Source organism: Eubalaena glacialis, chromosome 11 (assembly GCF_028564815.1).
Source record: "Eubalaena glacialis isolate mEubGla1 chromosome 11, mEubGla1.1.hap2.+ XY, whole genome shotgun sequence".
Lineage (NCBI taxonomy): Eukaryota > Metazoa > Chordata > Mammalia > Artiodactyla > Balaenidae > Eubalaena > Eubalaena glacialis.
Genome location: NC_083726.1, coordinates 70659462 through 70681548, shown reverse-complemented (window position 1 = coordinate 70681548; position 22087 = coordinate 70659462). Strand labels below are relative to the sequence as shown.

Below are 22087 nucleotides of genomic sequence, written 5' to 3'. Positions count from 1 at the left end.
ATTGATCATAATCATCTTCTCTGTCATTTGCTGAGCTAACTGTTAATGCCAAGCATTATGTTAAGGGCATGATCACATTTTAGAGCTCTATAATGTAGGTCCCATTTTTTTCTTATTGAGGAAATTGATGCCCCCAAATTTAAGTAACTTCTCCCTTATGTTCATTGTGTTAGATTGCAATTCTCCACTCTTCCCTAGATCCATGCCCTTTGCAATATGGTTTTGTAATTCTTCCCATCAAGAGGTAAATTTCATTTCCCTAGTCCTTATATCCAGAATGGCCTTGTAACTTGCTGTGGTCAATAGACTGCAGGAAAAGTGACGTTTCAGTTCCAAGCCTGGGCCTCCAGAGCCCCTATGCACCACTTTTCTCTTTCTCTCTCATGGAACGCTGCCACTGCCATGAGAACAAGCCAGGGCTAACATGCTGCTGCTGAAACCATGCTCAGCAGAGACAAGTCATCTCAGATGAGGTCATCCCAGACCAGCCAACCTGCCAGCAGACCACAGATGTGAGAGAGGTCAGCCAACCGGAGACTTGTAGAAAATAATTGCTATTTTAAATCCCTACATCTGGGGGTAATTGGTCATGCATTAGTATGGTAGCAATACATAACTGATTCAGTCATATAGCCAGGAAGTGACAGTGTCTCTCTCTCTCTCTCTCTCTCTCTCTCTCTCTCACACCCACACACACACACACACGTGTGCAAAAATATGACCCGTGTGCTCTTATCCATACAGCTTGATAATAGGAGACTAAGAAATTAATTTAACGCCCATTCGTGAAGACATGAATGTGGAGGGGGCACAGGGAAACCAGTACAGGAGGTAAGGTAGGACGGAAGAGGAGGGGAGGGGCCTCGGAGAACTTTCCAACCCCTTCAAACTGACTTGCCCCCTCTCTGTCCCTTTCTTCTCTTAAGAGACCCATCCCTCGACCCCTCCCTCTTCCCTCCCCCTCCCCCTCCCCCTCCCACAGACCTGGAGGATCCTTCAGAGAGAGGTTCAGACCTCTTTCTCTTCCTTTGCTGGTGTAAGCCATGGTGGGTGCGTGCTTCTATGTGGGAAGTAGGTCTTTGAAGTTCCTGTTCTTTCCGTTCCCAAGTCTCTGGGGCTGAAAAGGAGGCAGAGATATTAGTTATCAGATTTTTAAAATGTAAATAAAATATACCCCCCACCCCACCTCAGAAGAGCACCTCTTCCTGTTAAGAATCCAGAGGTTTATAAGGCACTACCGCCTGACTGAATTCTAGCAAATGCAGATGGTGGTGGGTCAGCACTAGCCATTGAGTAGAACTTAGTCTTTGGTCTTTCCAGAACAGAGTCAGCTGAATGAGGATCCCCACGGGAAGACACTTGCTGCTCAGGAATGAGTCAATACTGGAGCCTCCTGGGGTAGAAACTATAATCTTCCGAGGGCAAGAGGTTGTGTCAGTGCTAGTGATGTTTGCTGTGCCCAGAAATACAGCAGCAGAGGCCAGAGCCTCTGTGCTGAACCTACCACTGCTTCAATGTGCTCCCTTCCCCACTGTCCAAGGAAAGGTAAAATCTCATTCTTTTATTTATTCAACAAATAAAATATCCACTATGTCCTAGACACAGTTCCAGGTGCTGAGGATGCATCAGTGACTAAAACTTGTATTTTAGTGGAGGAGACAACCAATATATACATAGATATATAATTCCTAAGTGCTTTGAGGAAAAAGTAAAGCAGGATTAAGGTGATAGGGCAGGGAGTACAATCAGACTGGGAGGTCAGGGAAGACCTTTCTGGGGAGATGACACCTGAGCAGAGACCTGCATTAAGCGAGGGAGGAAGACATGTAGATATTGGGATAGAGTGAGCCAGTGTGAGGGACAGCACACTCAGCATTCCTGAGGCAGCAACGTGCTTGGTCCTTCAGAGGTCCAGCCAGCAGCTGAGCTGAAGCAGACTGATGAAGCGAGGTGGAGATAGCCACGGGCCAAGTCATGCAGAAGTTAGTGGGCAAGAGTGAGGGCTAGATTTTATTCTATATGTTACCTTTAATCATAACCACTATAGACCAATATACAGGAATACTTAGAAAGTTTGTTGACTGAATGGGGGGAAACCCTCAGTTTATATCATTTAAGACAAACTGTACCCAGTCATGGCTACACATGAATCATTTGTGTAACTATGTGACTCCTGGGTCCACTTACTCATCAAAATCTCTGGAGATGAAGCCCCAGAATCAGTACTTAAAAAAAAAAAAAAACTCCAATCCTCATATGGTTGTATATGCAAAGAAAACGTGTGAAAGGATATATACCAAACTACAATATGAACCTCAGGCACATGAGTTTAGTTCTGAGTAGAAATGCCATAAAGAATTTAACTTTTTAAAATAGTTCTCAAAATCAGCCCTTTTAAGGACAGTTCTGTCTTGGTAAAACTGCTACCAAAGACATCCATCTTGTAATATAGCCCTAATAAAAAGGATCAATTTGATACTGAATTGCAAACTGGAATGCACTCAGTGTTTGCTGGGTGAATGTCTTTTAACAGCTTACTGTCAAGTATGTTGGTCACCCTATTGTACTGGGTTGCTGCTATCACAGTAGGAACTAACTCATGACGTTTCCATTATTGCTGCAGTAGTGGAAAAGTTCTAATCTACTAAAGCACTCTATTGACACAACTTGCTTAGGTTTCAAACTATTTAAAATCCTTTTTGATTTAGATAGGTTAATTAACAAATAGATGAATGGGATTTCTAACCTATCACCAGGTATTGCATTATGCAGACTTAGCCAAACAAACAATAAAAGGTTATACTAGAAAACCAACTTAGTACACAATTTAAAGAGAAAAAATGTTTATTGCAATATAAAACGCACTTATAAAATGTCCACAGAAGGCATGTAATTCTTCACTGCTATATAAATTCACTGGGAATACTTTATTCACCTTCTATTGTTATGATGACATCACCTAAAACATAAACGATGAGTTATACTCTATAACAAATGCATCATTGATTTTCAACAATCATTGGTTTAATAATAATTAGTTTAAGATTATATAATCACATCTATATTCTGGAATGTCCACTTACTTTCATGTAGTGTAATAGAGTTTAAGAGCATAATTGCACATGGATGGTAGAGAAAAACATTCACTACTAAATTATTTTATACCTTCATGACAGGTTAACTTTCTTCCTGACCGAAAATAACAGCTTCAGCAGCTTGGCCTATGGTCGACAACACAGCTCCAGGATTCTCAATGCAGTAGTTTGTGTGTATGTGTGTCTATGTGTGCACCCATGGAAAAACTTAAAGTATATCTTTCATAAACAAGTGCAACATTACTGTCAATTATTTTGCATTATAGTCTGATTATTTGTAAACAAACAAAACCCCACACAAATACTCTTAATTCTAGGAAAAAAAAAAAATCTGTCAACTCATAATTATTCTAACATGCTTTTAGTTGAACACACATTGAATTTGTGAAAGATGCATATATTACCTTAGATAATAAAGTGTAAAAATGAGTGTTTCATATTTTATACTATGAAATGTACATTTCTGGTATTTGTTTTATGCAGCATAAAGTTTAGATCAAGAAATTCTAAATCCCGGATCCCCACAGTTCGTTTAGAAAAGTCCTCTAAAGTATGGCTCTTGCAGCAGGTTTATCAGATTAAACATGATGAAGTTTTCTAGCTCCCTCTATTTCAAGTATCAAAGAAAACGAGGCTCAAAATCTCTGTAGGTTGTAACTGAAAATGCAAAGCTTTAGAAAACAGTTAACTGTGTTTTGAAATAAGATATAAATTGAAACAAGATTCGTTTATCTGTGTTAGGCTGATGAGTACTAGGACTTTAAAATAATTTTGTTAAATCTGAATATTTGCCTATAAATATATGGTTTTAGAGAGAAATCAATCGATGTTTAAAACTTTTTCAATATTGTTGACTTTAGTTTTGCTTTTGAATGATATTAATTTAATATTCAATTGGACATAAATATTTGGTCTCACACTACATATAATGAAACGACTTACTTTTGAAATGCAAAATTTTTAAAGCACTAGAAAGAGCATTTACTAAAGCAGTTTAAACGTGTCTTTCAACATCATCAGAAATCCTGCAGTATATATCTGGTACCCTTAATGTTTCAGAGTGAGTTGATTTTCTGAAATTTTAATGCCATTTAAAAAACAAAAAAGTCAAATAGAAAAGACTGCTGCAGTAAAGCACAGTTTCTAAAAGTTGTAGACATGATCTCACAGTCTGAGTGAGCACTGCTCTTCAGAGCACCTTTTCCTAGGCACATGAAGTTTTCAGCTTAGAAAATAATCTAATCTGGTCCTTAACATATTCATTAAGTGGAATGAACATTTTAAGGTCTTTCTCTCTCCCTTAATGAAAAAAAAGTGATGTATCACCGAAGAGTAATAAGAATTGTATCTTACTTTAGATTTTCTGGAATTGGCCCAACTCTATAAAATTTTAAGAACTATGTGAAAGTGTGGAATCATCACTCTATGAAAACTGTGATGAAATTAAACATCATTATGTCGAACCCTTTTCTAGCTTTAACTCAAAAATCGAAATCATGAGTCTTCTATAACATTAATTTTAAAAACACACAGAAGTGAAAAGTGCTGATTTTCAAAAAGTACAATTTTTTCCCCTACTATACATCAACGTGGAATGATTTCAGTTCTCCTGTACTAAAAGCTGGACTTTTAAAAAAACTAGTATTGTAATAATTTTAATCAGTAGTGGCTTCAGTTTCAGCTGGACCCCTAATTAGTCTTCGAATTCCTCTTTTTCCTGAAGGACCTTTTGGTTTTGCAAAACTTTGTTTATGTGCATGCTGCTTGGGGTGTACTTCTTCATAAAGGAAGTCTGCAGTCAACTCATCCCCATTGTCTATCTCGATCTGTAAGAGATAAAATTAGCAAAGTGTGATGCAATGTGAGAAAACACAACATTCAAAACCTAATACAAGCAATGAGTCAGTTTTCAGGTGCGAACGCTCACCAATAAGTGCATAATACTCATTCCAGCAAGAGAGAACCAAGGACCATATGAAAATAGTTCACTTTCATCTTATTTGGGGGGAGGAGGAGGGAGCTAAATGAGTTGCTTGAATATATAATTAGCTATACTCATTTTCTATTTGGTTCTCTCTTACTTCTCCAATTTAACTAATGTTTAAAAGTAGTATAGTAGGAATCACCACTATATTCTTAAGTTGTTCTGCTTTGGTACACTACATATTTTCAAGAAACATTACTCATGGCCCCTTCATCACTTGGGTCACTTGAAATCACTCTATAACACGGGTTGGCAAACTATGGCCTGCAGGCCAAATCTGCTCAAGAGTGTGTTTTACATTTTTAAAGGGTTGTAAAAACAAACAAAATAATAAAACAAAGAAGAATATGTGACAAAGACCATATGTGGCCTGGCAAAGCCTAAAATATTTACTATCTGGTCTTCTGGTAGAAAAAGTCAGCCAGCCCCTGCTATAGAAAGTGATTCTTAAGAACTTAAAAAGCTCTTAAAGGGCTCAGTACCTAAAACACTGGTAATTTGTAAGGACCTGTGTTTTAAGAGTTGAAGGGCTCAAGAATAAACCATATCTTTTCCCATGCCTCACCTGCATTTAAGAAAATAAATTTAAGAAAACTTGTAACTTAGCTCCCAAAATTCATGTTTATGCCCATTCTCTCCTTTCCCAACAATTGGAAAGATTCTCAACCATCCCATGGTTCAGTTATAAATAGAGACTGTAGTTCCTTATTAATAAAGTCTTGAGATAATCACAAGTATGCAGCTTTAGTAGCACCGTCCAGCAAAACTTTCTGCAATATGGAAATGTTCTCTAAATTCTGCACCATCCAATACAGTGCCATTGGCCACATGTGGCTAAAATGAGCACTTGAAATGTGGCTGGTGCTTTTAAGAAACTGAATTTTAAATTTCGTTTAATTTTTATGTATATTTAAATTAAAATAGCCACATGTAGCTTGTGGCTACATATTAGAGAATACAGATCTACAGGGAGACTGGGGTCATGATAGGTCAACATTAAGCACTTAGAGGAGTTCCTAAGGATTTAAGATGACAATAAGAAAAAAAAAACTTTCATTTATAAACCACAATACATCATGAACTACACGAAAGACAATAAAAATGTAACAAAAACTGAAAAATTTAAAATAAATAGGTAGGTATTAAATATATTAATAAGATAAATTGGATAAATAAATAGATAGGTAATTACCTTTCTAATGACATCCATTTGTAATTGTCTTTCTACAATCTCTAGCAGAGGGCTCTTGCAGCTAGAATACAGCATCCGTTCTCTTATACTGCATGTGTATCCAGGCATTGAATAAATAAAAACTGTAAATTAAAATGATAATAAATCCAATTAGCAGCATATCAATTAAAGCACATACTAAACCTCATAAAGCTACAACTAAGCCCTCTGGCCAAGAAATAAGAAAGAATATAGTGATGAAATATCAATCAGCAAACTGAAAGTATTATGTTAAAAAAAAAACGTATTGGGTTTCCCTGGTGGTGCAGTGGTTGAGAATCTGCCTGCCAATGCAGGGGAAACGGGTTCGAGCCCTGGTCTGAGAAGATCCCACATGCCGCGGAGCAACTAGGCCCGTGAGCCACAATTACTGAGCCTGCGCGTCTAGAGCCTGTGCTCCACAACAAGAGAGGCCGCGATAATGAGAGGCCCGCGCAATGCGATGAAGAGTGGCCCCCACTTGCCGCAACTAGAGAAAGCCCTCGCACAGAAACGAAGACCCAACACAGCCATAAATAAATAAATAAATAAATAAACCCAAAGTTTAAAAAAAAAAAAAAGTATCATATACCTATAGACTCCAAATAGTCTCCTTCATGGGAATGTTTATACAGAAAGAAATGATAACGTGCTGAATCTCTGGGAATCCTCTTTGGCAAATCTTTTAGTTCTGTATTTATTGTGTTGGCCAAAATTATAATTTCATTTTTTATATCTATTTCCTGTCAATAAGAAACAAAATACATTTATTAAGACAGATACACAGAAATTTAAAATTTATAAATTAAAAAACAAGGAGACAAGGGGAAACTTACACAATTTCACTTTTTTCCACAGTGAATATATATTGCTTTTGTAGTTTAAAAAAAATGAATAAAAAATAAAAAGGAAGCAAATAAAAAGATTTAAAATCCATTAAAAACAAACCTTATACAAGCCATAGATACCAAAAAGTGAAGCCATTTCATAATAATCATTATATCTCTTACCAACTGCACATAGTTGAGCTGTCTGTTATTCAATTTTTCCAAAGCCTGAAAAGCTTCTCGAGAAATAGGAAATGCTACTCCTTGTAGTGTTTGATGCTTAGTGTCCACACTCACGTCAGTCTGTACCTAGTATGACAGATTCAATTTACTGATGAAGTTTAGCATTTAGCAGTGTCAGATGGCAAAGAAAAGAAAACCCAACCTCTACAGAGTGAGGGTCATTCCACCCTTGCCCATTTTAATATAATTAAAATGAACACTTAAAACACTATGAACTTAAAAAGCAAATAATTTTCACATTTGTTTCAGGTTCTACAGCACTTTGTCAACATGCAGAGTGTATGCCACATTTTGATGAAAATGCCGGAAGTGAACATCTGAGTTGAGTGTGCAATGTTAGTGGGGCTTTGCTCATATGTTTGGTTTGGCACAATTGCCATGAGCTACGTAAGCTCTCTGAAGTGTCTTCAGACTACACTTTTAATTACAAAATTTTACTTGATAAAATTTATGAACAGTGTGATATAAATACAATATGCATAGAACTTTACTTTGTTCTGCTAGACATAAAATGCAACACAAACACCATGCACTGAGTTGAAAGGAGTACAAACAATATACAAAGACAAAACACAGCTCAACAAATTATACTACTGCAGAAGTTCCAGACTTAGAGCTTTCATTACTAAGAACATGGGTGTGCACGTATCGTTAGAAGAGAAGAGTATGTCAAGAAAGCTTTCAATGCACATATTTAAGACTTTTATACTCAGTAAATGACAGCATAGTATAGGGTCTCATTTGCAGTGTTGCAACAAAGTCAAATAGAAATTTTACTTTAAAAAAAAAATGAATGGAGATTCTACAGCATAAATGGTATTGGATAATGAAAACATCATAGAACATATGCAAATGCGTACCCCAATAAGATCCTCTGGGTTCTGATTGCAAGGAATAAAACAAACTATCAAACTTGTAAAAAAAAATCATGTAAAAATCCATACTCAAATAACTTGAGTTAAAATAATATAAAGATAGATCCTTGCTATCAGGTCAATATTAAATAATATTCAATCACTTTTCAGACTGATTCTTATTAGTCTGTTACTCCGACAAGTGAATAGTAGTTTCTGCTACTTGTTCTTTTCTATAAAATTCTGGTAGAAATACAGTAGCTATTCTAACTTAGAATTGCTGCAGTAAACACATTAGAAATATGATAAACTATAATATGGATGAAATTTATTGACTCTAATATGCTAAACAAATATTCAAATAACCATCTCCCATATATATATATGCACACACCCATCCAAGTAATGTCCATAGAAGTTAATTTATAGAGCCTCTAGAAATCCTAAACACAACTACAGCATTTATGTTTTATTCTCTTTAGTCGTCAGTATTCTCTGAAATAACAAAACAAACCTTTTTCAGGCAATCTCATTAGATATAATATCCCTCACACTAAATGGGTAACACATACTTTTCCCATTTATCAATATTTAGTATTCAAAGTACAAAGTTAAAAACAGTTGTACTTCTCACAGGAAGATTACTAATCTATAACCAACATTATAAAGACAGGAGAAAGCTATTTATGAAACTGACATGAAGTTTAATATTCACTTTTAACTTTTTCCTGAAGACACATTGAGCACAGTCTTGTCTCTAAACTGAACAGAATAAATGTAAGCTATCTAACTTATTTATTCTCTAGTTACCTCTTCATCGATTAATTAAAAATACAATATTTTTAAGCACTTAGAATCTTGCAAGGTTTCAAAGTGGTAATAATACCTCATTAATTTTAATCTGTCGTAATTCTTCTTCAGCTGCAGTCAGTGGGGCAGGAGAAGACTGTGACAGCAAATATTTCTTATATCCATGTAATGACACATCTTCCTGTGAGCACAGAAACTGACTGTTACTAGTTGTGAGGTTACTTTAGGAAAACAAAATCATTAATTTAACAGAAAATATTTTAACTAAAAATAAATAGTAACAATAATTTTATTACTTCTTTTTTTAAAAAAAATATTCTATTCTACAGGTTTCAAAAGTTTTAAGGGGATGAGCTACAATTCATTTCCTAAAGCTTTATAATTACTAGATCTTTTGTGTGAGTGTGATGGTGGTAACGCCAGCCACATGACGAACCTGATCATGCTTCAAGTCTATAGGACAATTATAATTAACCTCGGGAAGCCTGCCCCATCGTTATTCAATAATCAACATATTCAGATTCTGAATTCTGTACTATAATGAATTATATAATTTCTCTATAATTATTCATAGAAAATAATTACAGTTCTTATTTAAAATAAAAAATATTCCGAAGAAGTTTACTTCTCATCAAAATTTTGTGGTTTGGAAGACTGAGAATAGAATTGAGAAACCAGGCCACTTCACAACTGATGTGAATAAGCAAAGGATACCCATCTAGTCTTGTGCTCTATCCACCAGAATATATTACTCCCTGAATCACAATAAAAGCTCTAAAAAACAAAAAACCTGTTCAAAAAATACACTGTAATTTTCTTAATTTTGGGGTATATCTACATACATGTATTTACCATATAAATTTTATAATGAAGTAAATTCTTAATCATAACTAAATTTATTAATCAACAATTACCCCAATTATCAATCAATTTACCTGCCTCAATGTTCTAGTTCAATTAATACAGCTATTGCTTCCACAGCATAAATATAAATGTCCAAAATATCTAAAACCTACTATCTCTTTTAAGTAGTCTCTCATTTTTCTGAGCCTATCTCCCCATCCTTAAAATGAAAAGGTTGAACTAAATGAGGGGTTGAACTAAATGATCTCCAAGGGATATTCTAGTGTTTGAAGACTAACAGAGGAGATTCCAACATATTTTAAAAGTGTAAGTATGATGTTTCAGTTAACTTGCATATCATATGAAACATAATATTTTCTCTTATTCTTTATGTTTACCGATTCACCAGTCATAATTCACATTAACTATCCCATTACCTCGGTGCAACATGCAGAATCTACATAAAAGTGTAAGTTTTGTACCTTTACTGTTCCAAACATTTCATCTTTAATGTGGCCACCTCCAAACTCCTTTTTCAGAGTTGCTCTTGTTGCTGCATACAACATTTTTTGACGAACCTAGTAATTGTGAAAGTTTACTTATAAGTTTATAGATGAAAACTATCATTACAAAAGAAAGCACTTTATAAATGTATGAAAATCTTCAAGCACATTAAAAAGAAAATAAACTGTGACAAAGCTGAAGTCCGTTGACTGTAACAAGCTAAAATATGTGTATACAAATAACCATCATAACATCAACATCTAAAATATCAACAGCTACTAAGGAAGACTTCAATTTGTAAGTCATATTTTTCGAAAAGTAGAAAAAACCTAAATTTTAGAAAATCATTCATTTTTTTCAAAGTATAAAGTGAATTCAGGAATTAAAAAAACTACTTAAAACACTATTTTAAAATCACTGAAATGAAGTAAACTTGATAATGACATTTTACTCAAAGCAAGTCTAGGTCAGACACTACTTATTTAGTTGTTTAAGAATCAAATATTCATGGCATAACTATGGCATAAACCATTCTATGAGGGACAAAGTAGAAAAGAACTACAATATATACTATTATTAAAGAGTCTGATAGCATCTATGGAAAACTACTAAAGATAACTGCCAACCAATAGAAATCATTTCATAATTTTGCACTGTCAAATCCAGTATTTCTTTCAGACAGCATATACAGAATTAAATAGGAAGTGATGACTTTTGAGAATGATATCTACATAACTTTTAAAATTATTATTTTTCTACAAGAAACAAGAGAATTAATTTTTAAAATATTGGGCAGTATCCATATATTAGATTTTATTTTATTCTATTAATCAGTCTACTAACTCTCCTAAGAGAAATACTTGTTTGTGTGTATGCCCATCACTTGAATGGTAGCTACTGAGAATATTTAATAAAATGTTGTTAGTTCTATAAGAATTATTTCAATTATTACTCTCAAAGTAGTAACCTTCATTCTTCAGAGGTCCACAGAGTCATTTATAATTGCCACAAATTTTTAAATTTAAAATCAATAATTCTACTGATTTCAATTAAGGTCAAGATTTCTGAATCTAAGTACATTACCCCTGATTCTACATTACCAATCACAAGGATTTTTTCCATGATCATTCCCATCTATGAGATATGACTGTTGCTTCTTAACTTTCTCTTGGCCTAGGAATATTTCAGAAAAAAATTTTTCTAGGTTTTAATGTTAAATAAGTAACCAAAAAATTACTTACATGAGAATGGTCTGGAGACCACGCAATGAATATCCATTCATATCCCTGGGCATTCTGAGAATCTAACCTGAATAATACGTAGCACGGTTGTTTGTCCTCCAACAGGGGTAAAACAAAGGAATCATAATCCTTATCCCAGGAATCTAAAGGCTGCCTACACGCTCCAATCACAAGTTTCTCTACGAAGAACAATTTTTAAAAGATATATAAATGGTTTAAAATGCCAAAAGGTAGAATAATGAAGAATAGAAGAATAAATTAATAGTTAGTTCTTAACTGCTATTATTCACATCAAAATATAGAAAGGGCAAAGGTTGTAACACAGAAAATAAATATAATATAAAGTAATATTAAAAACAGATATAAAAATTATAACCAGCATAGTTAAAATAATGTTATAAACACAAGAACGGAACATACAAAAATGATTATAAATAGTTGAGTTGGATGGTTGAAGAAAGGGTGATTATATTCTATTGTTCAAATATTTATGCTATAAATTATCAACAAAATATATTTAACTAAGTGTCCTACCGCTCAAAGGTATAATTTCTGAAATTAAACACTGAATTGTACAGTTAAGAAATACTAAATAAAAACAGGTTTAGCTCCTATTTGGCCATAATGCTACAAATTTTAACATCTGTCCAGAAACATAAATTGGTACAGCCACTTTGAGGCATTATTGGGTGAATCAAGTGAAACTGCTAATGTACTCTGCATAGAGAATCTCTTGCACATATATACCAAGGTGTTCACTGCAGCACTATAACGTAACAGTGGAAACTGAAAATAGCCTAAATATTCATCAATAAGATAATGGACATATAATATGTGGCATAGTCATATTATACAATTCTATTCATATTTAAAAAGAATTAGTGAGCCTCTATCAAAACTAATTATAAAAGCAATGTTTACAGGAAAAGGAATGATGCAGAAAAAGATGTCAGTTTATGTGAACTTAAAAACTCAAAACAGCACTATATGTTATTTAGGGATACATATAAAAAACAGATTGCACAAAAATAAGGTTCCTAATGTAGTTGCCTCAGGAGAAGGTCAGGAAGTAAAAATGTTTAAAGCGAATGTTCTTATATCACAACAACATTAAATTACAAAAGGCTTGAAGCAAATATGATAAAAATGTTAGCAGTTATTAATTTAAGAAGAGATGGAAGTATTTGTTATATTATTTATTATTCATAATTTCCTTATTTACAAAATTTTCTCAAAACAAAAATAAAACCAGAAAATAGTGATAGAGGAAATATTGTCATTTTCCTGCTGTAGAGATGTTACTTATATAAACTTTTCCATTTTACTTACTTAACTAGTCAGTTAGGAAGTGATGACATTTAAAATTTTAGTTCTAAAATATGCTGCTTTACAGTATATGTTTATTCTTGTTGAGTGTGTTAATATATGTAGAACAACTGCCTATTTTTCAAACTATTTTGGTATTTTTAATATATAAAAGAAAATGGAAAGCAAATTAGATTTACTTCCAGTTTATGAAAGAACAAGATATTTTTCCAAAGCAAAATATTTAAGGTATTTAAGAAATTAGGTCAATGGAATATTTTAACATATTCGTTTGAGATTAAGTAGTTATAATATTAATTATTCATACTCAAACCAGCTGAATTAAAAGACTCTCCCACCAGTGAATTTCCCTACGTACAGCTTTATTTTGAAAGGATCAATTTATAGTTTGTTACACTCTCAGAACTTTTTCCCATAACAAGAAAGGGGAATCATTTCTGCAGCATACACTGCAATCAAGTTGAGAAAATGGGAGAGTTTAAAATCCTTCCTTTCTACCTCAAAACTAACTTTACTGAATAACAATTCACAAGTAACTTTTTTTTGTGGGATAATCACCTGTTAGTGATTTTCATTCCAGAGATGCAAGCACTGATATTAGATACAAATTGTGGTACAGAAACTGAGACACAAAAAGTGAAAGAGGAAGATGTCACACCAAAAACAACATCTTTTTGTTTCCGTGAGAGTCAACTACAGAATTCAGAAGGTAAGGTAAGCAGGGGCCCGTAGGACATGTCCAAAATGTAGAGGAGCCAAGTAAACTAAAGGCAAGCTCTGAACTTGCTTCACATTTATTAATAGTCCAAATCACTGACAATGATTTAGAAGTTTAAAAATATAACATCCAATAATCCAAGGACAAACAACATTTAAAAATGCTTAACTAACCATTTTCAATCGATATCTTCAGAAGTCTGTATTTTCCATTTCTTGCTCTGGCAAAAATATCTTTAACATCCTCACTTGCTGTGGAAAAAGATACAGAAAAGTAAACCTATTTTTAATACTTATGTATTAATTCTTTCTAATGTTACTTGAATAGGGAAAAAATGAAATGTAATACAAAGAAAAAATCTTGAAGATGCAGTATTCTCTTATCAGTAATTTAAATTCCAAAAATTAAAAGGTGTAACATAGTAGACATTGTATACAGCTAAGAAACATAAATATTAACATATTTTAAAAGTATATTAATTCTAATTTGTTTTACCTAGATAATTCCATAGCAGAAATTTACACTGGGAATGAATATATTAAAGTTTCTCAAACCCAATAATCACAAATCACAATTTTGAAAAACACCTTTATTGCTTGTTTGAAAAATGCTGAACACCTGCTTTCACTCTCTTCTGGTCCAATTTCAAGCTTATAATAAACAAACACACCTCCTTCATCAATTCATTTTTTACATTTTCACGTTTAAAAACAACAATTAATGTCAAATACCCTATCCTGATTAAAGAAAAAAACACAATTCATTCAAGCTCGTACTTCTGGTCATACTTCTCTAACTCGTATTTCTTAAAAAGCTGGAGTAATCTCACTGAGCAAATATATATTTAATAACCTATCCCTTGTGCTCCTATTAAAGCTTCAATTTCGTTCTAATTTTATTCTTGAGTTGTATACTGACAGCAAGAACCGCTGTTTAATAGTGCTTGCTATAACGCTCAAGCATGAAAGTCAATAATTATATATATCAAAACTAACGCAGACAAAACAATGCTTTTAGATTTGCGACTGTTTTGCTTGTGTTTGTGCGTGCAGGAGGAGGTGTGGGGTGGTGGTCAAAGACCCTTAAGAACAAAACACAATTAGACGTTCACCTGGGGAAAAGATTCGTTGTCCATTAACAGGAGGAGCTTGTGTTTACATTACAACTCGTTAAGCGATCGCGAGTAACCCGGGACGTATTATTTGATTCTGATGAGGTGAGCGCTTTCAGACCGCCCACTTTCAAACCAGGAAATAACACAGGTCAATTATAATTGCACATTCAACTGCCTGCCCGGGACGATTAAACGCAACCACACAGATCAAACTTTTCAGTTCCCTGGGGAGTATCTAAGGACAACCAAGACGCCTCATACTCAGGATACAGACAACGGTGTTGAAGTTCCCGTTTTGGAAGAAAATGCGGAAGAGTTTGGGAAGCACCCTTACTGGAAATGAAAAAGATTCCCGCATCTTTCTTTTGATAATCCAAATCTTGTTACAACTCTAAAGTTAGACCGTGAAAAAGAAAATTCGCCCGTCTCTCGACAGCAAAAAGAGCCCCAATCGCCTCCACGGTTCCAGGTCTTCCCAGTCCGATAAAAAAGGGGAAAGTTGGGCTAACGGCGGCGGCGGCGGCGGCAGGCACGCCCCCTTCACCCCGGCCGCCGCGGAAAGCCATTTCCTTCGCTCCGGCGAATTTCGGGTCCATCAGCAACGTGGCGACGGCCGGCCCGGGCTGGGAGGGTGGCAGGCCGGGAGCGCCCGGGACACGAGAGCGCGGAGAGGCGCAGAGGCCCGGCTCGTTCCCGAGACCGACTCCCTGTGGTCCGGGACCGACTCCGGCCCTGCCCATCCCGCCGCCCGCCCGGCTCGCCGGGGGCCTCCCAGGAGCCCCTTCCCCGCAGGTAGCGCCGGCGCCGTTACCTTGGATGCCGGTCTGATGGGACATGGCGGCGGCCGCGGGCTCCCGGCTCCGGCGCTGAGTGCGGCGAGCGGCCCCGGCCGGCGGCTCCAGGAAGTGGCGGCTACTCCACCAGCCCCGCCGCGTCATCAGCCTGCGACCCGCCCCGCCCCGCCCCGCCCCCGACCCCGACCCGCGAGGCCTGCGGCGTCCTCGCGCGCCCCCGTCGCTCTCGCCGCCTGCCTCCTGACACTCGCGCCGTCTCCTCGCCGTCTCCGCGCCGCAGGACTGAAAGTCCAGGCCCCCGGCCCTCAACCTCAGCTGTCTGCCGGGCGTCACAGTCCTCGGTATTTGCCGCAGTTTCTCCCCCTCCACCACGGTGAAACACTGCTGGCCCGGCAGGATGGCTTTGCGCTCTGGGGTCTGCCCTCCAGCAACCCTGCCGACACCGTCTTTCACTGGTTCAGCAAAAACGTTGCTCAAAAACAGAAATGAACGTTTTACTGAACACACGTTTTCAGCTTGAAAAAGATGTGCATGATATCCTTCTTGGTTTACTCTTCCTGCAGTCTATACAATTTAATGTAAACGGTCACTCCCCGCCCCTTTTTTATAAAAAGAATTAATAGATAGGCAGTCTCCCATGAAAATCCCCCACGCTTTTAAATTAAGTTAATCTCAGACTGTTAACTATCCTTTCTTTAGTTGGGCACATTTAGACACCAGGTTTTCCTTTCTCTTCATTCCAAAAAGAGACAGCCACTGAGAGTGAGATTAGCTGACTTGAGTACTCCTCTGTGGTCAGTTCTATCATTGCAAACTATAATACTGCTCTGCTTCAGGTTGGCGGTTTATTATTTAATCAGGTAATTACTCAAGATTCATTCGTAAGGATGAATTTGTAAAGTAACAGCAGATATTATTAAAAAATATTTTCCATTTTCTGCTTTTATGAGCATGTATTTCCCTTTCTAAGGATAATTTTAGTAGTTATTTTTGTACTACTTTTCTAGGACTCCTAGATGATAGTTTCCTAGGTAGAAAGCTGGGTCTGTTGTTTTTAGGGCCTTGAACTGACAAGTATACAAAAGTACAATCTGATTATCAACAAATACTCTGTACAGGCCAATAATATAAATGCAAGTTAACAAAATCACTCTTCAAATGCAATGTATTTTTAATTAGTTAACTAGCCGCTGGGTAATTGATTTCTTTACAAGGGTCACAGCAAACAACGTTGCTATGCCGTTTCTTGTTACTTAAGCCTTATTTCTCACACACTTCCTCATATTCTGGAATAAGCAAAATGTAATCTGAGTTTTATAACTTGTTTGGATTTAAGAAATGTAGGGATGTGTTTCATTCTAACCAAATTCTTCTTGACACAACAGTTCACCCTGATTTACCAGTTTTGATAGCATTGTTGAGCACAGAGAGTTCATCTGCAATTTTTTGACTGATTGATGTTATGGTGACTAGGGAAAATTGCTTAAGGAGGTTGGCACTACTCAAAAGTACCGATGAGAAAAAAATAACTCTCCCATATTCATGCTTAGAAAAGACCCCGGTACGTTCAGCCCTGGAGAGGAGGAAAGTCCAGGTAGGTTGGTTAAGACCACCACGGCATCCACCAGAAAGTGCTTATTTTCTGCCAGTACAGTAGTTTGACTTAAAACTGCAAGGGGCTTGGGTGCATTGTTTATGAAACAGCAAAGTTCCTCTAGCAAAACAGGAAATCTGAGAAGGGAAAATGTTTGCTAAGATGTGAACAGCATGGCCAAAATGATCTTTTTTACTGTCCATCAACATTTCTACATATAGTTAAATAATTTCCTCTATTTTACTGTATTTTCATATGTGCAACAAATGGATTCTTGATGCTTTCATAGGATATTGTTTTATGAAAATGTTTCTGGTTGATACTGACCATACACTTAAATCTCACTAATTTATTATGCCTGATGTTCATTTCAGATTAGATCATTGTACTAACTTTAGAGAAATGGTTTATTGAGTATAAATAGTGCTAGTGGTGCATATATTGTACCTATTTAAGAGAACAGATTGTGATAGAAATCCTGTTTATTTGGTTAATTTCTTGCGCTTACATCTTTAATTTGATCCCAATCATATGACTGCTCACCTTATCTTTTTAAAATATTGTGATAAAATACACATAACAAAAAAATTGCCATCTTAACCATTTTTAAGTTTTCAATTCAGTAGTGTTAAATACATTCACCTGTTGTGCAACCACTCTCCAAAACTCTTTGCCTCTTGCAAAATTAAAACTTTATATTAACATTAAATAACTTTCCATTCCAACCCAACCTCCAGGTCCTGGCAAACAACATTCTATATCTGTCTCTATGAATTTGACTACTCTTAGTACCTCATTTAAGTGGAATCATACAGTATGTGTCTTTTTCTGACTGGCTCATTTCACTTAGCATAATGTCCTCAAGTTTCATCCATCTGTAGCATGTAGAATTTCCTTCCTTTTAAAGGCTAGATAATATTCCAGTGTATGTATATACCACATTTTGTTTATCCATTCATCCATCATGGGCACTCTGGTTGCTTCCACTTTTTTGGCTATTATGAATAATACTGCTATGAACATGGGTGTACAAATATCTGAGTCACTGCTTTCAATTCTTTTGGGCATATGCCTGGAAGTGGAATTGCTAGATCGTATGGTAATTCTGTTTTAATGTTTTTGAGGAAATTCCATACTGTTTTCCATAGTAGCTGCACCATTTTACAATCCCACCAACAGTGCACAAGTTTCCAGTTTCTCCACATCCTTGCCAACACTTGTTATTTTCTTTTTGGTTTGTTTTTATAGTGGTCATCCTAATGGATGTGAGGTGGTATCTCATTGTGAGTTTTATTTACATTTCCCTAATGATAAGTGATGTTGACCATCTTTTTATATATTTGTTGGCCTTTTGTATATCTTCTTTGGAGAAATGTCTATTCAAGTCATTTTTAAATTGGGTTGTTTGTTTGTTTTGACGTTAAGTTGTAGGAGTACTTTATATATTCTGGATATTGACCAGATATATGATTTGCAAGTATTTTCTCCCATTTTGTAGGTTTCCCTTTCATTCTGTTGATTGTGTCTTTTGATGCACAGAAATTTTTAATTTTGATTTTGTCCAATATATTTTATTTTTGTTGTTTCTCCCCTTAACTTTAGAATATCTTTCCTAATCTTTTGAATATCTTCTAGCTTTCCTTCCCTAAGTTTCTATTAAATGTCTTATAAATATCATCTACACTTTCTCACGTCTTACTCCTTCAATCCATGGTTTCCAAACTGTGTGCAGAGATGCCCCAGGCACAGTGAACTCATGGGAGCGCCTGGGGGATATTACACAATTCTGAGGGAAACACAGTAGTACTTGATGTCTTTCTGACACCACACAAAATATTAGCTCGAGATAGTTTACAGTTTCAACATTAGATCGCTCTACGTTCCTTTCCATAATGTCATATCTTTGAAAAGCTGGATATTCAGTGGTTGCTGCGATAAAAGCAATTACAGGGCAAAAATAAGTGTAGAACAGGAAATGACAGTGGCTAGCATCTTATCTAATTCCAAAATTTAGGAAGTTCTGTAGTGTGTAACAGGTGCATGCATTCCGTTAGTAAGTAACTGATTATTTAAAAATAAAATCAAATATTTTTCTTTCAATTTTTATGTATTACTTTTCAAACAGCATCTAAGTTGCTAGTACATAAATACTGATTAAGTTGTTTGGAACTGACTACTTAATAAACTGAAATATTAAGTATTTCTTTTGACTTAGGAATACTATGAAAAAATCACTGAGTTATGAAAGACCCCATGAACTGAGAAAGTTTGTGAACCTCTGTCTTAGAACCTTTGCATATGGCTTTCTCCATACCGCTCTGTTGAAAGCATTTTCTTGAATATGACCAATGTCTTCCTTCTTGATAGCAAAATCGATTACATTATTCTCAGATGTTTTTATTAGTTTCCTGTAGCTGCTAATTAACAAATTAGCACAAAGTGGGTGGCCTAAAACAACAGAAATTTATTCTCTCACAGTTCTAAAGGCCGGAAGTCCAAAATCATAGCTGCCATCCCTCTGAAGGCTCTAGGGGAGAATCTTTCCTTACTTCTTCCAGCTTCTAGTGGCTGGTGGCATTTCTTGATTTGTGGCCACATCACTCCAGTCTCTGCCTCTACGGTCACATTGCTTCTTCCTCGTCTGGGGGTCTCAAATCTTCCCTTGCCTTACTTTCATAAGGATGCTTGTCATTGGATTTAAGACCCACTCAGATAATCCAGGATGATCTCTTCATTTCAATATCCTTAACTTAATTGCATCCGCAAAGATCCTTTTTCCAAATAAGGTAACATTCACAGGTTCCAAAATTAGGATGTGGACATATCTTCTGGAGTGTCACCATCAACCTGCTACAGATGTTTGAGGCTTTTGATACTCTTGATCGTTGCTCCTTCTTGACATACTCCTTTTTCTCTTCTTTGACACTGCACTAAACTGATCCCCCTCTTAACTTGGCTGGGCCACAGTGTCCAGAGTATTATTGTTGTACATTACTCTGGGTGTTACTGTGAGGGTGTTTTGGGGATGAGATTAAAGTTTAAGATGGTAGACTTTGAGTAAAGCTGATTTTCCTCCACAATGTGGATGGGCCTCTTCCAGTTAGTTGAAGACCTTATTAGAACAAAGACTGAACTCTCTAGAGCAAGAAGGAATTCTGCCAGCAGACTGCCTTTTGAATTGAACTGAAACTCGTCCCTGAGTCTGCGGGATTACCCCATCAGATTTTGGACTCGTCAAGTCTCCACAATTGCCTAAGCCATTTGCTTAAAATAAATCTCTCTTTCTGAATATACACACATCCCATTGATTCTGTTTCTCTGGAGAACCCTGGCTAATACCCTTTAACTCCTTCTCTGTCTTCTTTACTTCATTCGTCGACATATGTGAAAAATGAGTTCATTATATCTTCATCCAACTAGCCCTACTCTAGACTTCAGTGTTTCTCAATGTGATATCATCACTTAAAAACAGGTCCTTCTAACTTGCTACACAGCTGCCTCCAGACCTAGGAGGCCTTGCTTATATTAACCACATGACATGTATCAGATACAAAATTAACATAGATCGTAATTAAATTGCTCAAATTTGGAACTGTGAGGCTGAACTCTTCCATATCCAATCTATATTCAGTGAATCACTCTTGTCAATTACCTAGCAAAGTTCAATGAAGTAGGCAATTAATGTTAAAAAAAAAAAAGAAAAAGAAGACAGAGTAGGCAATTAATGTTAAAAAAAAATAAAGTAGCCCATTTACCCAGTCCCTCACTTATACCTCTTTCAAATCCTCACATCTGATTATTTTCCAAATCTTATAGATTCAACCGTTTTACTTTCAGAAGCAAAACATCTTCGAGTTCCCTTTTTGTTTGTTTGTTTGGGTTCCCTTTTTTGTGTCTTGTTGCTCTACTCTTCTTACCTTACCTTATATTATTTTCTATATTGGCCCCATATGAACAAATCCATGCTCAGCTGTCAAGTTCATTTCTTGAAATGCTCTTTGACTGGTCAATCCCCCACATGCTGACTCTCAATGCCTCCCACTACCTACAGAATATGGTCCAAGCTCGTCAGCCTGGCACCCAAGGCCCTCTGCCATGTCTTTCCTAACCGTGCCCTTTGCCCCAGTCAAACTACACTGCACTGTCTTATGCTGTTTTACTGATCTGGAAGACAACTCCTCACTCCCTAGCTATACACCCAGCACTTTCCTGCTGTCTCTGCCTTTTAATAGTTAACCCATCCTTTGGAGCCATATCAACTTCCATGAAACCTTTTTTCAATGTCAAATATGTAAGAAGTCTTGTTTCTTTAAATGCCTTTAGCATTTTGTGTGTCTGTTCTAGCACCTCTCTTACTCTTTTCTGTGGTCATAGATGTACTTGAACTTACTGCAGTCTTCCTATTAGACTGTGTAATCCTTGATATCAAGGACTTTATCTTGCTCCTTTTTGCATCTCACATGTATTTATTACTTATTTATTCATTTGTTCTTCCATTCAATACATTGTTTCTCAAATCGGGGATATAATCATGATCACAGTGCTCTGTAAACATTTCTGGAATTTAAAAGATCTTGATGATTTTATTTTACATGTGGAAATGAATGTTGCTAAGTCACTTATCCTCAGTGGAACTGCAAAATAAGGATGCTTACCAGTTTTCCAAGAATGCTTTTTTAAGTTATCAAACTGTATGATTCTTTGGTAATTTAAATGATTGTATATCCACTCAGTAAAACAACTGTTTGGAAACAGTTCCAATTAGTTTATGCAATTCAACCAAATTTCTTTTGAAAAATCTGCATTGTAAGATTTTTCTTTAAAAAACCTTTATTTTTATGGTAACTATTTTTATGTTTTTAGCAGTGACTACTCAGACCCTACCTCTTTCTTTAAAAACTGATGTAAAACAGTGGCACCTTATTGTTGG

The 22087-nt window shown here is 35.9% G+C and overlaps 1 protein-coding gene across 1 annotated transcript; it reads right to left on the bottom strand.

Annotated features, from left to right (window-relative positions):
• Positions 1-415: 415 nt before the first annotated feature.
• On the bottom strand, positions 416-15691 carry TWF1 (twinfilin actin binding protein 1). Its single transcript, XM_061204367.1, has 11 exons — positions 15581-15691; positions 13829-13906; positions 11612-11790; positions 10349-10444; positions 9100-9204; positions 7300-7425; positions 6882-7032; positions 6272-6393; positions 2866-4921; positions 985-1117; positions 416-493 (listed from the first exon to the last, which is right to left on the bottom strand). Exons 1-9 carry the CDS (start codon positions 15603-15605, stop codon positions 4751-4753), a joined length of 1053 nt encoding a protein of 350 aa, XP_061060350.1. The 5' UTR covers positions 15606-15691; the 3' UTR covers positions 416-493; positions 985-1117; positions 2866-4750.
• Positions 15692-22087: the final 6396 nt, after the last annotated feature.

Coding starts and splice junctions, on each gene's coding strand:
- TWF1 (XM_061204367.1), bottom strand. CDS start 15,605: ATGTCCCATCAGACCGGCATCCAAG. Junction 10,445..11,611: donor GGTCTCCAGACCATTCTCAT/GTAAGTAATTTT, acceptor CACAATTACTAG/GTTCGTCAAAAAATGTTGTA. Junction 7,033..7,299: donor AGCTCAACTATGTGCAGTTG/GTAAGAGATATA, acceptor TCTTATTGACAG/GAAATAGATATAAAAAATGA.